The sequence below is a fragment of the Dromaius novaehollandiae genome, chromosome 1, assembly GCF_036370855.1.
Source record: "Dromaius novaehollandiae isolate bDroNov1 chromosome 1, bDroNov1.hap1, whole genome shotgun sequence".
NCBI classification, from domain to species: Eukaryota; Metazoa; Chordata; class Aves; order Casuariiformes; family Dromaiidae; genus Dromaius; species Dromaius novaehollandiae.
In genome coordinates this window covers 64,710,637-64,736,133 of record NC_088098.1, presented here as the reverse complement: position 1 = coordinate 64,736,133, position 25,497 = coordinate 64,710,637, and the positions used below count along the sequence as shown (strand labels likewise).

Here is a 25,497-nt window from a genome sequence, read left to right as displayed (position 1 = left end):
TATGGTGGTACATGTTTCTCATCTTACAGCCAGAAAATGTACACACAGTCTTATCAATCATCTACCAAATATTTTAAGTTACTTGTATATCATGCATGAATAGTAGGATGAACAGTCTTCCTGCATGGCACTACCTAGGTTGGCATCTTATTTTTAATAGTAGCCCTCATCTAGCTCTCAGCATGCCTTCGTACTCCTTGATGAATAAGAAAAATACAATAAACAGCTTCACTAAGCTACATAACCTTGCTTCATCTGTGATCACTGTCTACACTCTGTATCAAATGAAACAGCATCCTCTGGAAAAATGGGATGTATTCATGTAATTAAAGACTACTGTGATAAATATTCAAAAGACTATTCAAGCAAAGTTACATGAATAATTAAAAGACATTTTTGAGAGCTTGAATTTGAAACATAGATTATGTTCTATTATAACAATTCTTTTGTCTGTAGTATCTTTGATTATTTTTTAAAAAAGATATTAAATTATCCTTGAACAACTAATAATCTTTCTGTTTTGTGCCAGAAGGATCGAGGATTCAACTCTGAAGCGCCAACTGCACTACAGAAGTCTGCATCACTTTAATTACAGAGCTAGCAACAACGGCAACCAGCAAGAAAAGGCATAGCTCAGAAAAGGTGAATGGCGTATTAGACAACTTTCCAGCCCGCAAGAACAGACTGAGAAATGCTCCCACTTGGACTTTTCGACCCTGCAGCAGATGACTAGGGAGAATCTTTTGGTCCCTCTGACCATAACCAAAAGGCCATAACCATAGACCAAAAAAAAAAAAAAAAAAAAAAGAAAGAAAAAAATCCCTTCTCTACAAGCAGACAGTGTCTGTTCCCCTTCTCTGTAAGTGCAGTGTCCACTGCTACAGATTTGGCAAATGCCTGAACTTGGCCCTAGATTAGAATGTTTGTGTTCAGTTATTTTCACACACTGCCAAAATTTGCTGACAACACCAGGAGGAAAAAAAGGGAAAGGAAAACTGGTGATTTTCAACAGTTTATAACTCAGCTCAGCCTAAGCAGGTTTTTATGGGACAAAGAACAGAGATTTCTCTGTAGACAGCACTTTATTCCTGCCTAATTTAAAAGATTTGCTGTGAATGATGGAAACATTAGAACTTCTTAAAGAAAACAAAACAAAACAAAAATCCTTGCAGTTCACTAAGTTTTTTTTACAGAATATCGCATTTGGTGATATAAATATAGAGAACATTATCTACCTTTCTCATAATTATTTACAATGAAAGTGTGTGCTTTTTTTTTTTAAGAAAACAAAAACATAAGATTTAAAGGAACAGGGGTTCAAAATACACAGTACATTTTTAAGGACTGAAATGTACTCCTTGGAATAGTTCACATTTCTGGTATCCTTTCTAGTGACACAGGATTCCCTAAAGAGCGTTAAATGATCTTCTCAGGGTTAGAGAGTCAGCAGTAAACGGAAGTTCTACTCTAGGCAGCAATATTTTAAATATATATTATCATTAACGTAATATCTAACAACTTCCTATTACACAAAGAGGTAGCTTTCTAGAGTCCTCTTGCTGACTTAATACCTTGTTTCCACCCATATCTAGAATTTCTCAAAGCAGCATTTTCTAAGCTATTTTTCTTGTATGCTTCCTTCACTTCCTTCCACCCCATTAGCTAACTGTAGTGCCATATTCTCAAACCTACAACTCTTTCAATTGTAGAATTTAACCATTGCTGCTTCTGAGCACCTGAAGCTTTTCCCAGTGAAGCACATCCTAAAATATGGGGGGCAAGATTGCTTTACTGAATCTCTGAACAATATCTATACCACAACTATTGCTTTCAGTTAAGGATACCAAAATCAGCTAAATTGTTTCACAAAATTGACTGCTCATTCAATTACTGTTATTTTTGAGTTGAAATAGTAGGAAATATTTTAACAAGATTAGAAATCTCTGCAAAACTACAAAACAGCAGAGAAGAGTACTTTTCAAAAAGCATGGACTGGGAAGGTAGAGTAGCAAAGAATATGCTGGGGTTTCTTCATATTAACGTTAAGATATTTAACTGCCTGGGAGTCATCATTAGAGACCTTTCAGCAACAGAGCTTCATGGTCAGGGAGAGTTTTTGAAGTTTGGATGCCTTTGGCAGCTTTATAGAATTTTAAGACAGATCAGCTATGTCTAAAACATGTTCAGCTAGTTAACTACACAAATTTAATGTTTTTTCCATCTTTCTGTCCATGTGCTGACAGCATTACTGTTCTCTCCAGTGTTCTTCTTCCTTCTGAGGTACAATGGATCTACCAGTTTATGTAGTTCCTGATATTAAATTTTCAGTACAATAACTTTCGAACAATAACTTAGTAAGCTAAGAGAGGTCATCATTTAAAAAACATGAGTAGTTATATTAAATGCTCTAGAGCTACACAACTCCAAATACATTTCAGGATATACTGTACAATATGTGTATATTTTAATGAGAAGGTTTGGCAGAGCAGATTGGCTGAAGAAAGGGCTGCCAAGTGATTGGATATGGATATATCTCCAGTTCCTTTGGAGTCCCACATCACCTTAAGAGCTATTCCTCCCATCCCCCACTACACCAACTCTCAAGGCAGTCAAATTTATAGCTCAATAAAAACTTTTATTAAAAATAAAAAGTGTGGTTTTTAAGTACTGCAGTCTTCCAATATCCTTATGCCAGGTCTAGATCAGACTGTAGTAGCTGAATATGAAGCCGGGGAGGCTTGGCCCACTTTACACAGCACTCCTAAGTTAGAGTTTCAAGATCTAAGCCACTTCTCTTTCCATTTTGTAACAGCTGTTTTTCTACCCTTTCATTAAGAAAAAAAAAAAAGGAAAGAGGTAATGTAGAAAAGTTAAATAAATAAATAATGGCTCACAAAACCACAGTGGAGGAACCACTGCTGGCCCTGCCAATAAAAATGTTCCTTCTCTTTAGGGCTGGCTAAACAACTAAAAGTGTTTCTAATGAACTGCTGGCAGCACTATCCATCACTGCACTAAATGGATTCATGTTGCCCTAAACTAAGGATAACTATTTATCTATAATGTACGGTCAGAAACTAGGAAGTATTTAAGCCTTAGAAGTCTAATTCCTCACTTTTCCCCACCTCCTCAAAGCTTGGTTTTATTTAGGTCTCCTTATATAAAGATGACGAGAGAAGTCTGATTGATAGAGAAGTTCATACTCAGTTCCAGCTAATCATTCACTTGAGTTTAAAAATACTTTAACAGACCAAGCAGACATCTGCCGTCTGATTTCAGTGATTACAGCTATCTGGCATTATGTTCATCTTTTCTCCCCTTCCTTTCATCATTTATTACACTCACTTGTGCCTTGCCTGAAAGTAGATTATAGGTTACTCCAGGTAAGATGGCACGTTCATAAAACACACAAAATAATGGGGTGCCCATAATTATTTAGGATCTTTTAAGATGCTTTTGTGCAAAAAATACATGTCTACTACCCATCTACTACCAGAAAATGAATGACCGTAAGGAAGAAATGAAGTCCCTGGTCAGAAGTTGCTTCTGAAGGCTTGACTGATTACCCAGATAACGGAGTATCTACAGAGAAATATTCATACAGTGATTGTCTTTACATCATAAGGGAACAGAGGAGAATTCAGAGATATCAAGAAAACATAGCTATAAATAATGGAAGGGAACACTCACTTCATCTCTAGAACCTCCTCCAAATGTTTCCTTCTTTCTGCTCGTAGATTGGTCAAATGGGTTTCCTTCTCAGCCAACGACTGTTGTGTGGAGGACAGTTTTGCTTTCATTGACTCCAGTTCCTGCTTAACTTTCTCCATGGCCATCATCAACTCTTCTACCTAAAACATTTTTGGGGCAGGCAAGAGGAGAGAAAAATAGTATACTGTGATCAGCAAGAACTCAGTAAATGTCACAACTAAGTTGGCATCCAAAGGTTACCAATGCTTGTGCACTGCATGATGCTTCTGTAGACTAGAAGAACCATCTAGTGCTGTGTAAAGTATGTCTACACTCCAATGAAACAATATTATAGTCTGTGAACTAATCTGATCTTGTCACTAGAAACTTACTATTATAATAGCAAATTACAAACCTTCAACTCTTAGATCATTTCTATTTTAGAAAATGTACCAAAAGGATAAATAGATGTCTATATATCTTAAAACTAGATTAGTAAAATGCTAGGTATGAAATGGAATACAACTATAATATATATTGTGATATACCAAAAGTATAAAAAACCTTGTCTGTAAATAATCTCTAAAAAACTACATACGTGCTTTGAAAATGAAGTTACAAGTGTCTTCTAAAACAGGGATAGGATTGGGTCCCCAGAAAGATATAAATAAGACTACTTCCCTCAAAATATCTGTTGAACAATGCTTATAGCTACACTTTGTGATTTAGCAACATAAAAGATGCTCAAAGAGCAGCTGATGACAGACACGTATGAAAGAACAATACTCACACCTTAGACAATTATCAAATGGGAAAGTTCAGAATTAACATGACTGTAAATTCTAGCATAGTTATTAAACAGATGTACCTAGTCATATTTTATTCTGCAGTAGTAGTGAGTTCGGTGTTGATCAGAATTTATCACTTTAATTAATATGCTAAAAACACAATAAACGTTCAAGTATAGCTCTATCTAGCATAAAAATACCTCTGAATATTCTTTCAATAATTTTATAATAATGTTAATAAGCACACAGACTACTTTCACAAACTTCTTCCATGTAGATCTTCTCTATCAAACCAAGTGTTCTTAAATGAGAGAAACTTAGATGTTATTACTGCATATAGTCAAATGTTGGTATAAATTTAGTGTGACATTACAACACTGCATTGCATTTATATCCCTGCCTAACAATAAACTTGTGCTCTATTCTGAAAGTGAATTACTAAAAGTTCAGTAATTATATTAAGCTCCAATTATACTAAGCACAATTCATACTTACAAGTGTTTACAAAGAGAGTTGGGTATGTCACTCACTATACAGGTGCTGGAAGATGCCAGGTATGGAATATACCACTACTTGCTTTAATAAATTTTGTACTTCTAAAGGTAGAGTTACTAGCTCAGGACAAACATGGATGACAAAATTGTTTTTTATCCTCAAGCAGTGACAGAGCAAGAAATATTATAACCCAGAATTAGTATGATTATCAAATGTAGCACAGACATTGTGCAGTGCTTACTACAGAATGCATATCTACTTCTACTCAAATGCAGCTGACAAGAATTCTTCCTATATCCAACAAACTAAGAAAAAATTTTAAAAATGCAATTATCAAAACCTATTCAAAGTGTACAGCTAATAATTCATCCAGCGATCAAGTGACTGAAGGAGAATTTCAGTGACACGTAGTCCAAACTGGCTAGCATACCTAAAATAATCGAGTTTTTCTGGTCTTAATAGTTATTTTGCAGGCAAAACAAGACCAAAACCTCTGTCAATTTTGCAAATAAAGAGAAAATTCCATAGAATGAAATAGAGAAATATGTCATAAAAGAATGTAAAGAAAAACCGCATAACCAGTGAAAAGCAAAAACAAAACTAGGAAGGGAACAGATGAGTATTTCTAGAAAAACAGCAATGTGCAGGGGAAGCAAAGGCATACTAGTATATCAGCTTTTAGTTCTGTTGGATGGATCAGAATGATCTATATAAACATTTCCCTTTTAACTGAGGAAAAAAAGGGGCATGTCAACTACAAAACCTGCTGCTTATAACAAAAACCAACCTCAACTAAACATGTCTCCAGCCAACTGCAACAATCAAAACAGTTTGTGTCAATCTGTCATGTGCCAAGATAAAATAATTTTTGGAGCAACAAACTTTTCCATAATGAAGTTGGAAAGGTTTTTGACATCCATCATTCCATTCCCAGTCATAATCAAAATCTGTGATACGAACACTGAAGGACTGGCTTGGTGCAGATCTGAAGCCTAACAACCGTGGGCTGTTAACAGCACACAGTGATGCTGCTGGCTGGTAGTTAGTGCTAGATGGCAAGATGATCTAACTCTGCAGGAAAGGATTATATTCTTTGGAGTACTGATCACTGCAGCTACTTAATCTTTTTCTAATTGCTCCATTTGGTAATTCTTTTAATTCTAGGGTTTTATTCTGTACTTTTGAAGGCCAACAGAAAATTGATCTAATCATATATCGGGGATGGATGGAATGCAAGTGGCTTTTAAACTGTGCCAACAACTTAGTTCACTGAACTATCATTACCTTCCATTCTCTCTAGAAAGTACCATTTGCCACGCTATTGATTAAAGACAAAATTCACCAAAATACTGATGACCATTTATAATAAAGACTTCGTTTTTCAGATTCATCAAGTAATAGACATTCCTCTGGGAGCATTTTAATTAAACATAAGATAAAACATTTTATGTAGTAACTTATTAATCTTAGTGCAGACCTGTCTATATATGTCCCAGTAAGCTGTCCTGGAAGAAATGATATAAGGAATTATTTCCTAGAAGCAACTTGCTTACAATGCACGTCTAACTTACCTATTCAAATATAATTTTAAATGTACTTGATTTTTTCACCATGAGAGCCGCTAATTATATAACAAAGAAAAATTATTTGCCAAGAACAGAATTTTTTGAGAAATGCTGTTGACATATACACTTTAACTGTAGGTAAGCTTGTGCCCTGTCAGTCATGTTTCCATTGGCATACAGAGTGCACTCTTGCTTCTCTTTTCTCCCTAGTCAGCTGATAGCACAGAAGGCAGAGTGTATTTTCTATCACTTCTACATCTCTTGCCACAGACCTTGCAATTACCCAATCACTGAATTAGTTGGTGAAGGATAGCACTACCTTTACTCAAACATTGAGAAAATCACTCCAGCAAATACTGTATCAGCTCTTAAAAATCTCAGAGGTAGAATAGTTTTTGAGGAAGGTATGGATGAAGCTTCAAACAGCACGTGCATGGAAATGAGGCATTCCTCAGTCCTAACATCAATCACTGGACTGCAGGTGGGGATGTAGCCGCTACTCATTCTGACAATGACTGCAAGAAAATAGAACACTTAGACCTTCCAAAAATGTGCACTAACAAATTGCCAGACTTCTAGAAGGATTTGTATTTGCAAAGGTAGGAAAAATGATTCCCCTGACATCAGTGATGTAAATATTAGATCTAACCCCAGAAATGTGATGTTTAGGAAAGAAACCAGAAGACTACTTCAACAGAGGAGGAACTTTGGTATTCCCTTAGAGAGTATACCCATTTGCCTAAAGGGATACTATATTCTTAAAGAAAAATATCTAACGGAGACCAGTCACAAGGACATGAACCTCCTAGCAACCTCCTAGCAGAGGAATGTCCACCAAGAAAGTCACCTTCTGGAACAGAAGAGAAAGGTAGAAAGAAATGGGTGGCTTAAACAGAGAATTCATCAGAATCAGCAGAATGAAATTAGAATAATGCAGTAATTTAGGTTGGAGGGATCTCTGCAGGTCATTTGGTCCAATCCCCTGCTCAAAGCAAGATCAACTTGGAGCAGGTTGTTCAGAGCCTTGCCCAGTTGACTTCTGGAGTATCTCCAAGAATGGAGACTCCCCGGCCCTTGATGGGCATCTGCTCCAATGTCTGACTACCCTCACTGCAATTTTTTCCCCCTAATCTCTAATTAGAACTTCCCAGGTTGCAATTTGTGCTTGTTGCCTCTTGTCCTTTCACCAAACACCTCTGAGAAGAATCTAGCTCTGTATTCTCTCATTAGGTACCACAGTACAGTCCACAGTACAGTCTCTCCGAGCCTCCTCTTCTTAGGCCTGAACATAGCCCATTCTCTCTGTCCCTCCTTGTATGTCATGTGCTCCAGCCCACAACATCTCTGCCTCTGAACAGCAGTCCTGCTTTCCAGCATTTTGGCCACTCTCCCCAGTTTGGTATCATCTGCAAACTTGTGGTGGTGCACTGCGTCTCATCATACAGGTCATTAATAAAGACATGAAACGGTATCAGCTCCACTATCAACAGCTGAGGACCAGGCTAGTAACTGGTCACCAGCTGGACTTCATACCACTGATCAGGACCTGGCAGTTCCCATCTCATTCCAAAACAGGATGTTAACAGGAAGGTACACTTTGACTCTTAAGGAAGTTTTGAACAATGTACAGAAAAATACAGGATGCTACTTGACAAGTGAGCAGAGACACAGGGCACAGATGGCAAGCAGATATTGGTTAAGCGTACCAAATGGAAAACCTAGTACATATGGAAATACATACTGAAGAATTTTTTCATGATATCTGGTAGAATAGTTTTCCCTGGTGAAGAGAAGGAGCTTACAGAGAAGAGAAGTATTCAGCATGTATGATATGAAATGCAATGCTCCTAAATCGGGATGGAACAGGTGAGCTGATTTCTGAAAAAACTGGTCCAAGAGGTGGAGAAGAGGTCTAATGATCCATCACAGACAACTGAAGATACACCTGGAACTAAAATTATCTCAGCCATGAAGGGAAATTAAGATCAGCAGGGTCTTGCACTATTTTAGCTTTATCAGAAGTTTTGGAAGCAGGGCAGGGAGCAGGGAACAAGAGCGGAGCTCAATTACAGTACCAGTAACGCATTCTGGAGAAAGACTCTGGACTCTCATCTGAGCTCAGATGAATCCTATGAGAATGCTTAGAATGTGGATAAAAACACAACTTGCACTGGGTTCTTCCTAACCCCAGAAGATCAAGAAGCTCATGCTGCCTGCTAGAAAGTTGGATGAAGCTGATAAAGGTATAATCACAAAAGAAGTGCTGTTGGCTATCACCTAAGTCCTGAATCTAGATGAACCCTGGTCAAGCAGAAAAGACCAAGTTCCTCCTTGACTGTTTAGGCATGCTGAGGACAAGTTGTCTATCATCACTTATCCATGATTCAGTTCTCTGTAGACAAGGCTGAAAGGTCTCGCGTGTATTCTGAGTAGGATGGATCTGCAAGGAATTTATGAGAAGACTATTCTTTCATGTGTTTTAGGGCCTGAGTAGCCTGACCAGGTAACAGGCTGTCTTTAAGGAAGAACATGAAGTTGAAGAAAGTTTCCATTAGGGGAGAGGGTTCCTGAGAGACTGATGTTGAACAAACTATGTGAAACATGGCTGAGAACACTGGAAATCAGGTCAGGAAGTCCTGATATGGGTAACCACTGTATCTGTAACTGATGAGGGAAACATCAACATGAGATAAATTTTCTGCATAGTATTACATCTCCTTAGAAAGATCTTATCTCTTAGAAAGATCAGTGAATTGCTATCCTGGAAGCAAGATGCATAGCCTTGGCAGTAGAACAGGAGGCTTTAACTACCACGTCAACAGCAGCCTGTCAAGACACAGAAGAAACCATCTAATTCAAAAAATTAAGCCCTTTCCAGGAGACTATCTAACCAGGTAATCTCCGTGCTTCTACACACTCTGACTGTAGATTCCTCTGATGCAACTGTCATGATCAGAAAACAGATAGTTGAGCAGACATACAAATACCACATTATCTCTAAGTACCTGGTGTTTCTGGTCAGCTGTCTGGCCACTGGGTGATGTGAAGCCAAGGGCTTCCAAAGAGCTTGGTTCAGCTCCAAGAAAGTCTTAATGATAGACAGTAAAACTGAGAAAGGGGATGGATGTGCTGAATATGAATGAAGTTGCGGACCCTACCAGCCTCTGTAATAGCTCCTGATGAACAAGATAAGCAAGCTGAAAATTCCACCTGGTATGAGGAGGACTAATAACACTATTGAAGATTTCTGAGACAGGGTAGATATTTCATGGCAGGAAGAAGGCCACATCAACTGATGTGGTTAGTAATTGATTGCCTCTTAAAAGCAGTGCCTAAAGACTCCTGTACCCAAGGTCAATCCATCCAGCCAGGCTAACTAAAGCAGCCTCAGGAGCCCCAAATACTTCACAGTGTGTTCAAATGACAATGTGGTGGCCTATTCCTTTTGCTTCCCAGTGTAAAGTTCTTCCTCAGTGATGAAGAATCATCTGAAGAGAACTTATCTACTTCACAGCAAATTGAAAAAGATCTTCACAGCGCTCTCAGGAAGACGTCTATGGAGCTTAATTTTATACTCATGCCCTGTCAGAGAAGCAGAGTAATTTTGTACATGTGGCCCTCATCCAAGCAACAAAGGCATCATGTATGCAAGTAATACAGTGTGATTCTCTACAACTACGCAAATATAAAGCAGACATGGACAAAGTCATCAATACGGCAATGCAAGGAGCAAAATGCTATGCACTTGAAAAACACTTGCAGTGGCAGAGGACTCTGTCTCAACAGAGCAGTTGAGAGTAATTGAAATGGTGACCCATGCAATCTACTTTCATATGCTATGGGCCAGAAGGGTAGAGGAAAAAGCTAAATGCATGCCCTCCACAGACACTGCAAAGGAAAATTTTCCAGTCTCAAGTGACAGGACATGAATGCATCCATAGTTCAAATGTATATGTAAACTGGCTTAAATAATATTTATTAAGACTAGCCAATATTCCGATTTTGACTAGTACACTATATAAAACTGTGTTTTATGTTAATGTTAGAGGATAGGGCTTTTCCCCACCTGTAGATTAACAAATCTCTCTTCACAGAATAGACTGCATTTCTCTCAGTTATTCATTTTCTTACTGATTGAGCTGCAGTTTCAATCATCCAGATGGCCCAAGGTAGCTTTTAATCTTCTTTCCTCATTCTTTTTTCCTTTGATCAAGCATTTCAATAATTTTCTGGTCAAGCAAAGACGACTGTACATCAGTCCATAATTAAAAGTTTGAAAGGGCAAGGCAAAGCAACTTGAATATTACACGAAGAATCATGCATACTCTTCTACTGGAGATACAGTTCTTCAGATGCAGTGATATATGGAAAACTTACAGGTTCATGTTTATTTACATGCCTAAAAACAGACACATTTTTTGTTGTGAATTTAAGGAAAGAAATTCAATTTCTTTCCTATTACAGACATAATTGGTTATGAGATAGCTGTTTATATTCATTATGTGTCTTACAAGTTCCAGGAAGAATACAAAAAGATGGAATTTTACAGAATAAAGACACAAATATATTATAGGTCTCTTTACACTAGCATTGTGTAAGTCAGTCACAAGAGATCTTATTTTCAAAACCACCTCACCAGGCTAATCTGTATATTTAAAATCATTAATTTTTTGAACACAGACCTTCCTTATGTAAACAATACATTGGCATCACAGTATACAAGATGCAAAATGTACTAGAAATCTATATTTTTGACCAAACAAGTAAGGCTACCAAAACAAAAGGTCTTGAAATAACAAGTCAGAAGTAAGAATACTACAAGGACAAACGAAAAAAAACTAACATTCCTCATAAAGTGCCACTCACTCTCTCAGAAGACTCTCTCTTACTTCTTTCAGATCTTAAGTTTTTAAACCATTTTTCATCTCATTGTGTACATTACTGAAATGATAAAAGGACTGCAGATTTCTGCATTAGCTTTTACTTAGTTGGACTGATTAGATTGCAAGAACAGAGAGAGAGAAGAGGAAGAAATAGAGATGAGAAGAAAGACAAAGACAAGAGTTCTGGCTCCATGTAAACTTGTTTGGGTCCCAGAAAATTTTCCCAGAACAGATGTTAAGACACGGAAAAAGCACAGGCCAGGCTTGGGACTTAAGTATGTAATTTAACTGCCCCAAGTAACATATTACAGGGAGAAAGCACCGAGTCTGACATAACTTGGATTGCCAGCAGGACCAGATGGTTTGCTTAAATCACAAGCTAATAAACCTTTACACAAAATAAGAAGGAAATGAATTATGGTTTCATCACAGACCCATTTTTGTTAAAGCAGTAGGGTGGCTTTAGGTACTCTTAAAGACTACATCCAAGACACAACTAAATACTTGGCCATTCTGAAACATGGGAACAACTTTTAAATTTTTAGACATATTCAGAAAACTGTTAAGCATAGTTTCATGAGAGCTAAGAATACCAGAGAAAAATGGAGAAATAAGTAAACAGTAACAAGAAAAACCTTATTTTTAAATAAAATTAAAATGCAATTTCTAGTCTGTACGGTAAGGAAAGCCATCAGCTAAAAGAACTGTTGAAAGCTCGGCCATTCTGTTAGCAGAATGGTAAAAAGCAGAAGGGCAAAAAGCAGAATGGCTCTGCCTCATCACACAGACAGGAGCTTTGGCTCTCCATCAAGCCCCTGTAATTCAATACCAGTGTATGAGTACGCATATGTACGTAGGTGGACAGAGGAAGGGCTCATGGCTACTGGGTTCTCAGTTATGACAATATGACCCCCACTAATCCTTGTGAGGCAGATAAAAAAAACATTGAGATCCTTTACCTTCTTTTTTATTCTGCAACTCTAGGCACTATAAATATATCCTAAAGTGAACAGATGTTCAGCACCTAAAGAGAGCCTTCCTCCCTACACTATCTATACATCTCCACATAAAGCTACTTCACTTGTTCTGTGTGGTCACTGTTAATTAATGTTGCCCTAAGGTCCTTTGCAGACAAGTGAAAAACTATTTTTTTGAAAGTTGGAATTACTTAGTTGAAGGTCCTATCTAAAGAAACTGGGAAATAAACACAGCAGACTGTTGTGCAACAGTTAAGCTTTTTCTATATATCACATTTATCAGCTGATGCTGTCAACAGCATATACACTCTGTTTCTCCCAGCCACAGAGACAAACTTCACTGAAGTATAACTGTAAAATACTGCTCAAAATACACTGGTAAAAAAATACACCTCCATCCCAGAAAGGGTGCCAGATTTCTGACACCACATTGGCCAAGGTCAACTGTGTACAGTATTAGAGGACTGTGGCAGACTATGCACATAAAGCAGTTCTGTTTTGTTCACAATGAAGAGGGAGTTAGTGTCAAAGCTGCGAAAATGTCTGGTAGATTATCATTCCTCCAGAGACAAAGCAGGATCTTCTGGTTATCTGCAATGTACAACAGTTATTTTAGGGATAAAATTGTGTGTTTCTTAAAGTTAGCGTGTGTCTTTCTTAAGTCTTTGTGCCTTCGGTTTTTAGGTTGCTAGGATTCTGTACCTTCAACACCCGCGATAAAATACAGTGTTTTGGTGGCTTAACAGAACTGCAGCCACTCTCCCATTCTTACATTATTAATTGGGAAAGAAAAGAAATAGAAAGAAGACAAACAGAGAGAACAAAAGACTGGTCTAAAAAGCTGCAGGATACTGTAGTTGAGTGCAAATTTTCTTATCATTGTGAAAATGAGATACTTGGAAATAAGAGACTCCAACTCTCTTCCTTATCTGTGAGCTGGTCCCCAACAAAACTTTCATTATGAAAGAGTATCTGATAATGAGGAGGAGTTAATGCTATGTATTGCTCCCTTCTGTTTCCACTGATGGCTCTAGGCAATGAAGAGCACTAATAGTAGACTGACCAGATGATATCTGACATTACAGTGTTACTCCTACAGAACCCACAGAAATAGAAATACAGGAGTCTTTGTCAACAAATACATTGTTTGAGTATCATTAAGAGTGTTTTTTGCTCATACTCCAAGAGCACTGAGTTATATGTTATGTTCTTGTATAAAGCAGGAACGATCAAAACTCACGGATGTTTGGAAAAGAAAAAACTCTCAGAAATCTTCCTGAGCTGACATACTTCAGGACTGAAGAACTGACAGCTGGGTCTTGTTAGGTTGTTTGGAGGTAGCTGTGACAGTTGTATCTCCTAAATGAGAGCCATAAGCCATATAAGCAAGCAATGGTCTGCTGACAGGACAAGAACTCTTGAGAAGGAAGCAATAATTGTCTCTGCTTAACACACAAAAAAAATTTTGAGTCCGGCCAGGGGAAAAGAAATGAAAAACTGAATATCTGATTTCTATTGAGGACAGAAACCTGTTGTACCTGTGGTATCTGAAGACTATAAAAAGTTACAAATTTATTTTTGCATTTCCCTCAACTGGAACCTTTATCAAATGAAGTATTTCCATTATGCTTTTTAATCCTTGCAACCACACAGAAGGAAGCTGATCTGTTATATTTTATGTGGATCTATAGCTTAAGGAAACTGTCTTGTGTTTGTCTTGTGTGGCTAGGATTGAAACTCCCTGAACCTGTTGGGAACAAGGCAGCAATTGCTACGTCTAGGGATAACTAGCAATGTTGCAAAAAACTGGGTTTTAATCGCCACTTAAAAATCCCTACAGAGGCAGAGAGACTAGAATTAAGCACATTTAGCATGATTTATTACATCCAAACAAAATTTTTAAAACAACAGTTAACTCACGATACTCCAGTTGCAACTGTACACCACTGTACACCTTCAAAATAACTTTTGAACTTTCTTACTATAGTCTGTGATTGCTGCTAAGGTAGCAGTTCAGTTAGGTCATAGGAAGCCTTTTGGCTCAGACTAATTGCCCAAGGATTTAAGCAGTTTTTCACAAGCATTCTCTAGAACAACCTGATCTCCATTTCGCTGCATTTTAGGCAGTTTCAGGTTAACTAGGATATGTCATCATGGTAGACTGAAGTTTAGACATAACCTAATGATATTCAAGGTAAATATTTAATGCTGTGCTATACAGTATGGATGGACAATATAGACAGCATACATTGATTCTCCAAAGAAATAAATGATATAGAGACAAAATAACTCACTATAAGCACTGAAAAAACGTTATGCTACTTCCATATATACCTTTAACACTCTTTTCCCAAAAGACAATAAGGGTCATGCACATCAATATATAAAAGCACAGTCATTACAATAAAGCACATACATGTAGATGAAGGTTGAACTTGTGGCTAAGTTTAACTGAAGAAGCACAGTCTCACTGCCAAGCTCAGGAAAGTCTCCTCTTGCACTAAACATATGGAAACTAACCTTTAGCAATGGAGTTAACAGAAAGCACACAACAGAATCTAGCCACAATAACTAAAAAGTAATCTCACTATACTGAGCCAGCTGAACTCAGACTGCAATTTAATTTAGGGTTTGAAGGATGATGAACATCAGTCCAGCAAAGTCTGGAAGCTTTTGTGTGAGTAGGAAATGTTTCAGAAAGAAGAGGAATCCTCAATATAACAAACCTGAAATTTGTCACTTTCCCATACTTTTCTGGACAGGAGAATGATCTGGAAAGGAATACACTTTCCTTTCTTACACTTCATGGATGTGAAGGAAAAAATCAATTATGTCAGAAAAAGGAATGCATATTTTTCTGATGAATCTAATGAACTTTTCACGCTAATGTCAGTGACAACATTTAATAGTATCGTAATTACTTCTAAGATCACAATTTAAGATCGTAATTGGAAAACAGAAAAGAAATTCCAAATGGAAAAACCACAATACTAGCTTTAAGCAAATACTAGTGCAACTATTGGCTTGGATCTTTACAATTCCAAGCATTCCTAAAGTAACCAAGTGTGCATGACATAATAATACTTCAATAACCAAACCAGCCTGGAAGGCAACTCAGACTTTGACACAACAAATTCAAATACAATCTAGGGGTGAGTGCTTGAAAAAATAATACAAAAGGCAGAGAGGTGCTGAGATGAAGCCTTCTTTAGAAAGCTTCACTATCATGAAAAGGATAATCTGAAATCCCTATATATTTATTAAAAAAAAAAAAGCGGATAACAACCCAAACAAACAAAATAACCTGAAGATCAGCAGTGGAACCAAATTTCTACATGACAATTTTCATCAACATTTCTCATTTCACCAAAAGGAAAAGGTGATTTAAATGGAGAAATGTTCAATGTGTATTTTCAACATAAGCAGATCCTCATTTTGGTGTCAAGACCTCTCCTAAAAGTCACAAATTTTCACCCACTTCTGCAACCTTAAACAAGTGCAAAGCTTTAAAAAAAATTCAAAGATTATGAGTTCTTTAGAAGTGTTTTCTCCTATAATGTTAGAAAAAGGTCTCTGTCCCAAACTTTTCTTGGAGGATGATTTTAAAAGCTTTTTTATTCTTTGTTCTCCACTGTAGGCAAAAAATTCCCAAGACCCCAACTAGATAGAGCTGAACACATCTAGGACAGAGACGAATAAAAATTCCACTCTGTTGCCTCTTAAAAGCTACGCTATTGAATACAGAAGGAATTACATGTTATCCCTGACATACTGAATCTCCCTTCCCCTGTAAGGAGTGTGTCTCAATATAAATCTGAATACATTTAAATGAAGAGACTGCACAATCAGTTGAAACACTCTGGGGAGAAGCAGTGAAATGACTGACAACATTAACTGATGAAGACACAGTGCATGGTTTCTTTAGTCAAAATACTTCTTCTAACTAAAGGAAAAGGACGGGACAAAAGAATGTAAAATTTCTGGATCTTGAAGAACAATGGCAAGATTATACTCAAGGCTAAAAATTGAGTGAAAAATATTTTAAAACCAATTTATATTGGTAATTTCTTTTACCAAAAGAAATTCAAATCTGAGTTTTTAGCAGCAATTCTTTACTTAATATGAATTAAATGTACCTAGTACTTGTGCAAAAAACAGATAAAGTTGGGCACACTTTTATAGAAAGGAGTGATGCAGAAAATACTCAAGAGCAGTTCAGCCTAAGAGAACGCAAACTGCTTAGAAAAAATCAGTGGGGAGCAATCAGGCTCCAGCAGCTTTACCCCCAAGCCATAGCTTGGATTACTGCCTTGACCTCCAATCACTTGGTTTATCAAACTTCTCAGCAGGAGATAATACAAGAACAGCCAAAACCACTCATTAAAAGCAAACTATCCAGCATCTGTTACAGATGAGTCAGAATTCTGACAATTCTAGAGTGTATAGTCTCTGATACCTCAGAAAACAGCTGTAGGTAACTGGTTGATGAGAAATTCCACTTTTAGAGAGACCTATTGGTATCAACTTAATGTGCAAAAATTCATGCTATGAAATACTCCCAACACTCAACGCATTAAAAAAAAATATTTTAGATAGATTTCAGTTACAGAATGCTCAGCAAAAAGGGGATGTGTATAAATTTATTATCTGTTCTTAACAGATTAAAATCACTGCAGAAGAATAAGGTCCAGTTTATAATAATTTTGTTGTAAATTTATTTTCTCTTCTTACAAAAAGAAAATGTAGTCAATAATAAGATACAACAGGGTCAGAATGGTGGCCTGATGGCAGGTATCATTCAAAGCTTGTCTATAGTTTCTGTATAGTGACTTCTAGATAAGAGAGGAAGGGCTAAACTCTTGGAGGTTGGATTTTTTTTTACTTCAAACCTCTGCAGAATTTGTACTTATAACAGGGAGATCCTGGGGAACGGGAGATGGGGTAAAATGAGAGAACTCCTACGAGTCTCTGATTCAGTTATTAACTGATTCCATATTTTTTGCTTAACAAATGGATATGAATTCTGAAATGGGCACAGATTCAATGAGTCTTGTTATCAACATATTCTACTTATGCAATTGAGTATGAAAGAACATTAAATCCTGCTGAAATATCTTATAAAGATACTGGAAGGAAGAATTAGTACAAGAAAATACATTTAAACAATACTTTACTATTACAATAGTTCAGTATTTTATTTCTTCTCAACAGGCAAGGCAGAGAAAGCTGCCATGTGTAGGATAAAAAGGTACAGTGAATCAAGATATAACTATTTATAGGTCTAAGTTTATATACTTAACCTCTGTTAAAATTTCCCACTAAGAACCACAACTTCAAATAAAGTTGATGGAAGGCCTCAAAATCAGACTGGTACTCAGAAATTTCAGTTTAGATAACTTTTTAAGGGAGGAAGGACAGAACAGGAAACGGTCAGTGTTTCATATATTTATTTGCCAAAACATTTTAGGACAAGGAGTTAGATGTTAGCTGATATGGTAGAGGGGGAGTGAACTTAAGCAGGAGTTGACATTAGAGACTAGAACTAGGCTATTGTCACCAGAGGTGACCTACTGCTGCTAGAATTTGAAGGAAACAAAACGAGGGAACGTATGTTAACGTCAGGCAGTACACCATCTCATTCGCATAGAAATAGCAGCCTATTGTAAAGGCCACGATAACAGCTTTTGGTAAAAATATTTTTGGTAATAAAGAAATTTCTGTCTCCATTTCTCAGTCTCGCCCCCACCGTTCAATGCCTCCTCCAATGTGCTCTTACAGTTCTATGCAGGACTGTGAACTAGATAAGTGAATTGGTCCACATGAAAAAATTCCTTCAAAAAATAAGATAATCTTTATTGTATGTCACGTCACTGCTCCATTTCACAGTATGGCCTCAGAAAGACTCAGGCTGGTGAAACTGAAGGGATGCACTGAAATATAGAGATGAAAGGGAGTAAAGAAAGGGAGGGCCTAATATCTTGAGTCAGTATGGTTGCTAATTTCCTGTATTTGTGAACTATGTCCTCCAATAAGCAAGGCTCAAACTGCAAGCAATTCTAGCACTGTGCTCCTTGAGCCAAGGACCTGACACTACTCATTATTGATTGACACTGAATTACAGAATGAGCAGACCTAAGAGCTCTGTGATTACGGTACAGCTAAAATATAGGAAAATAGAGTTTTGTACCAACGAATATGGATCTTCTGAATACATGTAAGTATTTGTCTTCAGCTTCCTGTTACTACTGTGTGCACAAGTTTTCAATCCTGGTAGTCTTAAGAAAACTTTACTATGAAGAATTCCTAATTATCAAAACCCTGATTAATTCTGAATGTTTATCCTCAGCATCCTTGGGAACGAACACTTCTTTTAAGGGCTATCTTAGAATACCTTCCCTGTATTTTGATTAACTGGTTAAATGCTAAATACTATTACCTAAATTCCATTTAACGGATGGAAAATCAAGATCATGCAAGAAGTATAGGATGCATTTCACCTAATTCCAGCCATTTACAAGTTAGCTATCTATTCTAAGTTGGTTGTGTAGGCTCCCTTTATCACCACGACATACAAGCATCCTGAGACAGTGACTGTTTCCACTCTTCCTGAACTAGGAATGTCCTAGCATGAATCGTCACAGGGAAACCACAGTTCGATACGTATGTTCATCAAACCACATCCGAACTTCTGTTGTAGTTTGTTCCACAAAAAGGGCCTTATTTTTTCATGAAGACTGAAACATATTTCTAGCATTGTTCTGGGAATGGTGCTGATCATGGTCATGCTGATATATAAGACAAACTCCTGCTTCTTACTGGAGGAGAGGAGAAATAGTAAGATGCAACAGAACAGTGAAAAAAAAGTTTATGATCAAGATGGGGCCTTTTGTCAAAGATCTCCAGGAGTTTTTCCTAGCAAAGCAAAATTACCACTGTATTTGTGAGCAGGGGAAAATTTGAACTTAATCCTTTTTTTCTGAAGAATGTTAGGACAGCTTTATTGAAGTAAACTCAGATTTGGTTAATCCAGAAAAAAATGCCTGGAACCACATTTGTCTTTGCCACCTCTAATGGACAAGTAAGATCTGTATGTTAGAAGTGTTTATCCTAGAAATCCTACCTTGAGCTTTACAGAGAGTACCCAAAAAAAGGCCTCTGTATACTTTCAGACCTTTAACCTAATGGGTTGAACTAACGGGATCAATCACAGTAGTACATAATCCCATAGCCTTAAGGAAGTTACAATAATATTTACATATAGGATTCCACAAGTGGACCAACAAAACCAGCTGAATCTGTTCGAAATTAAAGAATTTGTTGAAGAACTTCCAAGTCTTTATACTGTATAAGTCTCCCTCATCTACTCCTGTATGGTAGGGTTTCTGTTATACAGAACAATAAGGTAAACAAAACTAGGCCCAATCCAAAGGATGCACTGCTCCTAGCAGGAAATGCCCGTTTTTGGTTTTTTGGGGTATTTTTTTTTGGTAGATGAAGGAAAGAAAGAACGAGTCCAAGACCCTGAAATAAACAACAAGCTTTTATCAGCTGGAGAAATTTGCCATATGTGGATGGTATGTTAACACAGTTAACATACTGCCACAGTTAACACACGTTGCCAGAATATTTTCAAACACTGGACTAAAGAGAGCAAGATTTTAATCTCAGATGGAAATCAGAGGACCTTGAAATCCTAAGTAGCTTCATGGACATCATAATTTGAATTTGAAGTCTGTAAAACAGAAAACCAAACCTCATGAGATGATGGAGGGTAGAACTACACAACACAGGCTACAAAAACAACATTAAAGATTGAGGCAGAAATGCACACACAAGATGTCCTCATACCTTGAACCACTTAAAGCCAAAATGGTTGACCTCATGCACTGATTCACTTAACAGCTTCAGACAGGCAGTGATGTGGTAGAATGGAAGAAAACAAGATAAACAGAAGAGAGTAAAGAAAAAGCATGCAATTAAAAGCAAATTCAGTTTGGATAACATCAAACTTTTAAAATCCACACACAACATTCATACTTGGTCTAAGAATGACCCTAACCTTATTATCACAATTTGTAAAAGATCACAGGATTTGCCATCAATTTCCTATTAAAAAAAAGAAGAGAGAGCCCTGCATTTGTAAACTCTTAAGTCATCTAAGGGAGGCTTTCATAATTCTACACAAAATCTCCATGGAACATGAAATGAGGAGAATATTCATTTAAGTAATTGAAGGAATGTGAAATGAAAAACATTTGAAAAAGAAGTCCCCTCCCCACTTTGGAGAAACAGCTACTTGCCATCCCTCTGTTACCTGATTGTATTTAATTGATACTGAAGCAAAATCCTGTTGGACAGAATGGGACACAACAGTTTTTTTGATGCTAAATGCAACACGTCACTCAGGTTGCTTTTCTTTTCACACTGTCTTCTTACTGTCAAACCAAAAATGTGCATGCATTCCATAAGCAGTTCTTTTTCCACATTTTAGCTTTAGAGCCTCTCATGCAAATAAAACTTTATTTCCATGACAACAGTTCCCTATTTTACTAATCCAGACTCATCTCTTCTCCTGTCCATAATAAACCTGTTACCAACAGCTCATGATGGATAGACATCCATGAATAGTTTATGCTCAACAGGCTGAAAAGGAGAACTCCTTCCCATCCTGTGACTAAAGTCTTCCTCACTACTCCCTTTCTTTTTTGTGTAGGGAGGAACTTTCATATTTTTGTTAATCTTGATGTCATCTTTGACTCAGGCCTCTTTCTAGTCCTTGCATAAAGGTTATATTTAAAAATCTGCAGTATCTGCAGTCTTCTACCTAATATCTCTAATACAAGCTCTTCCCAATTGCATCTATATAGCCGAAGTTCTTTGACGGGATTAGATTCTTGTCTGAATCTTTGAAAAAATCTTTCTTGTGCAGGTCATGCCTATTTGTGCAGTAATCTCCTTGTCTGTAGCTTTGATCATGTTAATCCTACTAGCCCTCCTTTTTGCTAGTGAATCAAATACAAGCTATCATCCTTTGCAGGATGCACTTAACCCACTTTTCATGTCTTTCAACACTGAGATGACTGGCTCACTATGATCAGTCCCTGATACTAGCCTACATTATGCATGCATAAATTTTCAAATGTTCACCTTTGTGCTTACTTACATAACTTCAGATGCATTAACAGCTACAAAATTAACACACGGTACCCTTCTTCAAAACCATCCCTCAAAAAATTCATTGAACCTTCTGCATCTTGTTCTGTATTTCTAGCATAGCCACCATAAAAGGATGTGTTCTATGGATTTCTATGTGCTAAAAGAATACAAAGAGTAATTGCCTCTCTGTCTTGTAACAAAGAAATTAAAATGCTATGACAAGCTAGGCATTGTATAACTTACTATTTTGGTTACTTTTGCATCTCGGCATAAAATCTGTTTCTTTGTGAGATAAACATTTTTCTTACAAGGAGATCTATGCTTTGATATGGTATTCACTACCTATTTAACATTTCTTCTTTATACAGTTTTTTTTAAGCCTACAGAAGGGTTGGAAAGAAGACATCTTGCTAAGTGAATTCCATAATGTTGTCTAGAATCTTAGGGTACAGCAACCAGAATGATCCTTGGAATAGGTCTACCGGCAAACAGTTGAGCTTGACTTTATCCTAAAGACAGAAACAGTGGCTTTCTTCCTGAAAGTCTAGATTATTAACTAAAAGGAAGACACAAATATCTCAGGAAGAGTATGCAACATAAGAATACATTTTGTTATGTTAGTCAGAACTTCTTTCATTTAAATAACAAACAGAAAGAGAAAATGCCATTGCAACTTAGCTGACCAAATGCTCCTATTTGCTAATTAAGGTCAAATAAGGAACAGTGTAACTGTGGAAAAACACAGAAGAGGCTCAGAAAAGCACAGTGAGAATGTCAGGTTCAGCTGCTTCTACTTCAAAAGCACTATCAAAACCTCAGGGAAGTTTACTCACCACATATGGTATGCTTTCTTGATGATTACTTACGGGAGTCAAAATTGGACACACATATGATTCTTCAGCATTTCTGATCAGTGATACAGAATAAATCCATGCATAAAATCTTACACCTGTGGCTTCAACAGACAAGGGTGTATTTTCTGTGTGTAAGTTTAAGCCAGAGGATTTGTCTCTCTGTCCAGGAGTTTTGCAATTGCAAGCACAATGAGACTGTGGTCCATAAACAGGACTTCTAAAAGCTTTGTGAGTAAAAATCATCTTCTTCAAATATGTGCAATGAACAGCACAGTGTATGTATATGTTTATACATAGGAAAATAGATGGCCAACTGATGGACAAGACAAGTCAGAGGAATTTTTACATAAAATAATGTTTTAAAGCACAGGATACCTTACATTTGTTTTTTATATTCACAAAAACATTACTTGGAAAAAACACATTCTCATGAAAGCTTTGCTGACATTATGGGCCCTGTTACCTAATGTTTGAACAGAGATTTAGGATCATCAAACAAAACCAGCTGTGTTTTGCAGTAAAGCAGGGAAAATACTACTTTACTGTCAGGTTACTTTCCTAAGAGGATTACCAGTGACTTTATAAGATTGCAGACCTGTTTCTCAGCATTGATCCTGGCTGACTCCTCTTGTGCTAGCACCATTTCCCGCTCTGCAGTTATCTGAACACTTTCTCTGAGTGCCTCTTCCAATTCTTCAATCCGATCATCCTTTTTACGTAGATTGTCCTGGAAAATGACGGGAGACCAGGTGAAGATGACTTGTTTGAAGTCTTTTAATCAACCAAGTTCTATGCCAACCAAATTGTGTTTCTCCCTCCCAAGGTGCAACTCCAGGCAAAATATCTTCACACAAAGGAAAGAAAGATGAAGTGATGCAAGAGAAGGAAGAAGCATTTAGTAAAGTGAAGGAAAAAGCTAGCAAAGCAAGACAGATGTGTTTGCCCTCGGTGTCAGACATATCACAGTCTTTTCAGATTATGCAGCATAGATACGCAGGAGTTGTTTGTAAATAAAGATTAGGGTGCAGTTCCAAAGAAGCATAGTAGCCAGAATTGGTGGGAAGGTAGCAGGCGTTCAGATTTGCTCATTTGCTCACACCAGCAGATGAGGTAAAAAGGGAAACACAGCAATGAAGTTTTGCAATTTGTCATTTCCGGGTTAAGGGGTAAAGAAGCAAGCATTAACGCAACAGAATTTTCTATTGTTCAGGTAACTCTTTAAGGAAGTCTTTCATCAATAACTCTCTTGGAATTATGAAATGTCCATCTGGGCAGTCTGAATCTTAGACATACAATGTATCAATATTCCCTGAAAATTTATTCTTTGATTGAGTGCATCTTCGCAGTCGCAAGTTTAGATGTCCCACCTACATTCAAAGGCCACTGAAGAAAACTGTACTGCTCCTCAGAAAATACACCATTTGATAGGTTTATACAAACAATGCAGTTTAGAAAAAAGTTATACAAAACAAATGGTGTTCTTGTTTGTACAGGAGAACCTGCTTATCTAAATATTACTAAGAAAATAAACATGTATCTCCTGCCTCTGCTGTAGTGGCTTGGACAAAAGACTGCGAAGGAGGCTGCCCTGATAAGTATGTACGAATGTCTTGGAGCATGGCAGCTTAACACATTCACCAGAAAGGAACAGGTTGAAGCAATATTTATGTATTTTTTATCCTGCAGATTGGTTTAGTTAATATGTTTAAGATCAGATGTTTAATGCACATGTTTAATTTACCACAAGGGCTTTTTAGCCATCTTAGCAGCAGTGGAAGAATGAAAAGCATTTTTGCCTTTGCATTGGACTTTTTGTCAGATTTACACCTTTGCCTTCCATCCTTTTTTTCACTTAGGATTGAAATTTTCCACTGTTTCCTTAAAGAATAAGGAAAAAGATGACTGACTTGGAAGAAACTTGACTTTGCAACCTTCATAATGCTGAAATTATTCTTTGGATTTTAAGGAAAGATCCTGACTTACTCCTTCATTCCTGCTTTCCAGAACTTGGAATACATCACCAGGGATACTGACATATGAGTACCATTTCTGGCAGTCTCAGGACTGCCACTTTCAACTAGAGTGTTTCACCAGACACACAAAGCTTTGTGTCAGACCAGGGCAAGACCTCTGGCACCACGGCCCTCAAGTAGAGAAAGGCTAATATTCAACTACTAGCGCAGGCAACAGTATTTGTTAGGCTTTGCAGTCAGAGGAGCTTTCAGAGTCGTACTTTTCAAAGTAGATTCACAGGGCAAGTAATTGCTGCTTTATAAAAAAAAAAAACAAAGCAAAAAACAAATGGAGATATTTTCATTTCAAAAATATGAGTTGCAGAGCATGGTTTCATATCTTTTGAATCTTTCGGAAGCACTTAAAAAAACCTTTCAAAATTACCTCATGGTTACAATTAGCTTAACCAGAGACTCTTCAAAAAGATGAAGAGTGAGTTCCTGGAAAATTCAGCACAGAATACTAACACTGCCAGACACGAAAAATATTTACTTGCCTATCTGCATTACATGAAAACTATCAACTCCCCTTGGGTTATTACTCCTGGATAGGAAGTGTACCCCTCCATATCAATCAATAGAACTGGGACTAGTTCATTTGAACAGCTGCGTGTAAAACGGATACTGGTTTAAAAGAAGGAAGCAGAATTAAACATTCTGAGTGTAAGTTCTGTATGTACACTCCTCTGTGCTCTTTATCACAGGCAAGCAGTTGAGAATGCACATTCAGAATATACATTCAGACAGCTGAGAGTTCAGACAGTACACTGTTCAGACAGTTGAACTCTAAGGGACAGCAGCAAGAACAACTGAATTCTACTGATGGTATCAAAATGGACCAAGACAGTGCCACATTATCTGCTGTTGAAAAATCTCCATTCATACATAATGTAATTATTTTCTCTAAAGTAATACGCAAAATTTTATATATACGCTACAGATTTGCAAGTTTAAAGAAAATCTAGTGTTGCAAATAACTGCCAATGAATTTTTAACCATTTTAAAATTTAGTCTATGAACTACTAATAACCTATCTAGTAAGGAGAGTTTACTTAGGAATTTTTTCTCAGACAAACA

The 25,497-nt window shown here is 37.1% G+C and overlaps 1 protein-coding gene across 7 annotated transcripts in view; it reads right to left on the bottom strand.

The window, feature by feature from the left end:
• The window catches only part of ERC1 (ELKS/RAB6-interacting/CAST family member 1), a 309,324-nt gene that overhangs the window by 103,738 nt on the left and 180,089 nt on the right, over positions 1–25,497 (bottom strand). For all 7 annotated transcript variants that reach the window (XM_026117004.2, XM_064515015.1, XM_064515024.1 and 4 more), the window contains 2 exons: positions 23,004–23,135; positions 3,691–3,851 (listed from right to left, as the gene is read on the bottom strand). In XM_026117004.2, the coding sequence (XP_025972789.2) occupies positions 3,691–3,851; positions 23,004–23,135 (293 nt within the window). The remainder of the gene's footprint in view (positions 1–3,690; positions 3,852–23,003; positions 23,136–25,497) is intronic.